The 4,798-nt window shown below is 36.0% G+C and overlaps 1 protein-coding gene across 1 annotated transcript in view; it reads left to right on the forward strand.

Moving 5' to 3' along the window:
* LOC144972787 (acid phosphatase type 7-like) overlaps positions 1-4,517 on the forward strand; it is a 20,096-nt gene extending 15,579 nt beyond the window's left edge. The window contains exons 9-12 of the mRNA XM_078914416.1: positions 656-784; positions 1,275-1,346; positions 2,034-2,171; positions 4,143-4,517. Coding sequence (XP_078770542.1) covers positions 656-784; positions 1,275-1,346; positions 2,034-2,171; positions 4,143-4,295 — 492 coding nt within the window. The 3' untranslated portion in view covers positions 4,296-4,517. The remainder of the gene's footprint in view (positions 1-655; positions 785-1,274; positions 1,347-2,033; positions 2,172-4,142) is intronic.
* Positions 4,518-4,798: the final 281 nt, after the last annotated feature.

Below are 4,798 nucleotides of genomic sequence, written 5' to 3' on the forward strand. Positions count from 1 at the left end.
CTTGTCTCACGCATGCACTCGTCTTGGTATAGATGTTGCTTGGCTAAAAACTCAAAACATTGCCATTCGGAAGTATAACGGACCAACACACAAAACTATGTGTAACCTTAAACGTTTATAGTCTGGTTAATACAGTTTACTAATAACAAAAGCCTGAGCGACGTCATCTTCGTTCTTTCTATAACGATAATGAGTACACTCGAAACTTTTCTCTTATCCCCCCCCCCCCCCTCGTCTTAATCCATACAGCAATAATTGGGTCTGTTGGGTCTGGTGGAAAGTACTATGAGATATACTTAGGTTCAACCCAAGGGGGTGAGGGTAAGAAGTGGCAAGAAATTGCTAATGTACATTAAACGCTAAAGAGACCCGGCATAAACTCAGCCAGTATAACAAGTATGTTTATCCGTCTTGCTATTTTCCAGATTACTGATAAATGTAAATTTCAATTTTGAAATCCTGATAAATGTCCTTTAAATCAAACAAATGACTCAACAGTCATGTTGTATTTACATAAATTTAAACATTATGCGTAATTTGTTATTGTATTAATCTGGCTTTTTCAATGCCCCCCCCCCCCCCCCACCCTCGTCCCCTCTGTGTATAACCTTTCGTTAAAATTCTGACAAAATGATATTTAATGAAAATACACCAGATTCGAACTGGCATCCCTTTTCTCCATATTCTTGGATGGGAAAAATTGTTCTACGAGAATGGAGTGGATATTGCTCTGTGGGCTCACGAACATTCTTATGAAAGACTCTGGCCTGTCTATAATAGAAAGGTATGATCGCATTTTAAAAAATTGCATTTCGAAGCACACAAGTCTTTACTCTTTTTCAATTGCATGTGTGAATAACATAATATAGAGATGAGCATCCTTTAGTGTGTTTTAATTCAACAGGACTTATACTACGTGAGAAATAAAATGTTGAAGCTATACCAACATCAGATTTTTTTTATTGTAAAGTTAGCTATACTATAAAATTAAATATATTATTTATTATTCGTTTTTTCCCTGTATATAAAGCGCTGATGATTTGAACTAAGAGTAGCGTAAAAGACGCTTTGCTTTTCATATTCATTTGTTTAAAAAGTAAAAAGCATGGAACATATTTTAAATGTGTCACGATGGAGCTAATTATAATAGTATTTTTCCATGATATTTTTTTAAAAGTATAGATAACTTTGTTTAATAGCGAGGTTCTTTTAAAGTTTACTGTTCATTGTTGCACCAACCAATTTTCTTTTTTTTTCTTCTCAATATACTTCAGGTTATGAACGGGAGCACTGAAGAGCCATACACCAATCCAAAGGCACCCGTTCACATTATCACTGGTTCTGCTGTAAGTAATTAAGTCCAGAAATACAATCATAATCCATAAAAATTCAACTCTCAAGTCTCCCATGAATCTTATTATTTGATCAGAGCTCACAGCTCTGTTTTCATGCTTAGTCTGTGACATAGCTCTGTTGTCATGATAAGTTTATGACACGGTTCTGTTTTCATGATAAGTTTATGATGTTTTGATGTTAGTTCATGGTCTGTTTTCATTGACAAAGCACAAAATTGGACATTCCGATATATTTGATCTTTCGACAACAATGGCAGCATAATCTGATGGTTGCAAACTTTCTGTTTGTTTCTTTGGAACGGTGGGAAGAAGGGGAGCGGGTTTTGAAGAAATCAATAAGATACCGATAAATTGGGAAAATAGCGAGTGATTGTATCAATCGCATTAACTTTCAGTCTGTCATTGCCTTAAAGTCTTAAAGGTTTGATGATTTCGTACGCCACAAATTGGTTTCTTTGAATTTTACAAAATATTTGTCTGAAAGTGTTGGAATAAAATTGAGACCATCCATATCACTAATAGTATGATGATGATGATGATTTCATTTAGTGAAAAATATATAGCATTCTCGTTGTCTAACTTTTAAAAAAATCATTTCCAGTTAAATTTGATTATGTGGGGGGAGGGGAGAAAGATTCCACAAAGTACGAAAGTATCTGCATGATTGTCTTTCTCAAGGGCTGCAGAGAACATCACAACCCATTTTATTCCCATCCTGAGAGCTGGTCTGCCTTCCGTGCCGTGGACTACGGTTACACCCGTATGAAAGTCTTCAACGCTACCCATTTGTACATGGAACAGGTCTCCGATGATAAGGTAGGCGGTGATACGGATTATAGCACTGCTTAACTCTCTTCTTACCGACTATTTTCTGGGTGGGGTTTTTTTTACCTCCCATAGTGGACAGGACAGGATGTCACTTGCAGTGTCTTCTACCCCCCTATATCTGTTTTCTGAGTTGCTTTCTGTATTTTGTCTTGTAATGGGATTACGTACTTGGTTTTGTCCTGGCCCTTGTTGGAGTCCTTGGCTGAGGGGGAAACAGGCAAATGTATAATGCTAGTTTTGGAAGGTGGTATTATTTTCCTTGTAAATCATCTCTCCGTTAAGTCCTGAAAGTTATATTTTTGTTGTAAACATTTGACTGTAATCCTCTTATTTTGAGATACGGTGCTGATGATCTGAAACTTAGTATACTGATAATGTGCTCTCGGAATTTACAACTTCTCCCCATGTAAATAAATTCCCCTTTGTCTTTCTTTTTCTTGGGTGCTTTAATTGTAATACTAGAATTTTTTGACAATCTCATTATTTTCCGTTTTACTGGCTCTGATATGACCTAAATGTGTTGCAACCGCAGCAAAACCCTTAAAAACAAAAACGATTACCGACGTTTTTTCAGGATTTTCATGTAAATGTCACACCGACCCAATACAAAAATACACTGAAACTCAGAAGCAATAAGCATATGAAAGTAGTCCTTCAGAACCATAAGGCCCATGGAACCGGAGTTTATCCCGGTTTCTATAACGCGAAACGGACGATAGCAATTACTTGCTACCCTTTTGATAGGACTCTAGTCTATGGCAAAGTACTTTCCGTCAGATCTAATAGACCCAGCTACACATTTACTGCTGGGGGGACAGAGGGGTCAGAAAAATAATCTCGACTGCACCCGATCTTGGTCCTTATGCGTGTGAAGCGAGTGGTCTACCAACTGAGCTATCGGGACCCCCAATAAGTACATATTATACACTTTTTTTTTTTTGCAGCAAAACGAGCGTTGCATAACAGCACTACAATCCTATAGAAATAACAAAACAAAAAATTGTCTTTAAATTTTGTGATGGACAAAACACATCTGATTAATAAAATGTTTAGTGTGTCGTTTTGAATGTGATGAATTTTCTGCAGTTGGTAGCGAGAGAATTAAACATTAATTCTTAGACATGAAGAAACTAGCATAAGGAAAGAGCATCGAAAGATTTTAAAACTGCTAATTTAGGACGCAAATTATTATGCGATGTTAACTTAATGAATGTCTTTCAATTTGCAGTCTCGTAATTAACACGGTACTTTGATTAATACTCGCTAGTCCAATAAACTTTTGTGATCTCAATCTCTGAATAAGCTGCAAGATAGTTTGAATTTCACCATCATTATTACAACAATCATCTAGGCAATAACCAAATCGCCAACATCCATAAAACATCCAACAATACCACTAATTTTACGCCAGGGCTAATATCATTGTCCTCTTTAAAAAATTTTTACAAAAAAATTGAGCTTTTATATAGGGCAATATCCACTAAACGTGCTCAAAGTCCATCACCATAATAATCACAATCATCACCACAGTCATCATCATCAAGAGAATTACCAATACCACCACCATGACCATCATTATCATTATCACCAGCACAATCACCATTTTCATCAACCTCAGTATCGCTATTGGCGGGAATAATAGACTAAATTTATTCATCTGAATCTAAATGTCATAAAGTTAGGGAATGGACATTATACAAAGCTGATAAGTACGGGTGAATATTACAGCTCTCTACAAAACAATAAATGCAAACTTTTAAAATTGTTTTTTTTTTTTGTTTTTCACTTGTATTATTCTCATCTGCTTTATCTGAGCTGTATCAACATACCTTTACAGTTTATATCAATTTTTTAAATCATAAACTGACCTGGTGTAAAATTCGAGTCAAATACCATAAAGATGTGTAAAATCTTTTGTCATAATTATATTGTAATACACACATTTCTCTTGTTTAATAGAGTGGAGCTATAATCGACAAGGTAATGGTAATAAAGGAGAAGCATGGCTCGTACAAATACGACCCGACACCGATCAAACCTGTAGGAGACCAGTACAACGTCTGGAAGAAATTTCAACACCTTGTGGAGAAAGGACAAGATTACCTGCCATAATATAATTTATATGCATGACCCATATATATATATATATATATATATATATATATATATATATATATATATATATATATATATAGGATATATATATTTTAATAAATTGTTTTAACCACCCCTGTGATTTGATATAGAAGCTGTCAAGAAACTAGCTTATAATATTTCTTCATTTTCTGAAATTATGCACGGTTTGAAAAAATAATAATTAAAATATCTTTTACAGAATTGACTCCATTTTCATTTTCAAGAGCTTAATTTGCGGCTAAGGGGTTGTCCAGTAGTGCCGCGCTGAGGATCGGTTCTTGGGACCGGTCCCACGGTCCTTTAGCTGAGAACCGGGGACCGGTCCCAAAGTGATGGACCGTTGCGGTCCAATCTTCTTATAACCTTTCAACGGCCCCACCGATTCTCGCGCCATACTACTTCCGTTATTTTGTTCCAGCGATTCTTTGCCTTCTGCCACCAATCACCACCCATCCCACTTAATTAATCGCACCCACCCC

This window comes from Berghia stephanieae, chromosome 1 (assembly GCF_034508935.2).
Source record: "Berghia stephanieae isolate SIO BIC M18660-M18661 chromosome 1, UCSD_Bste_1.3, whole genome shotgun sequence".
NCBI lineage: Eukaryota > Metazoa > Mollusca > Gastropoda > Nudibranchia > Aeolidiidae > Berghia > Berghia stephanieae.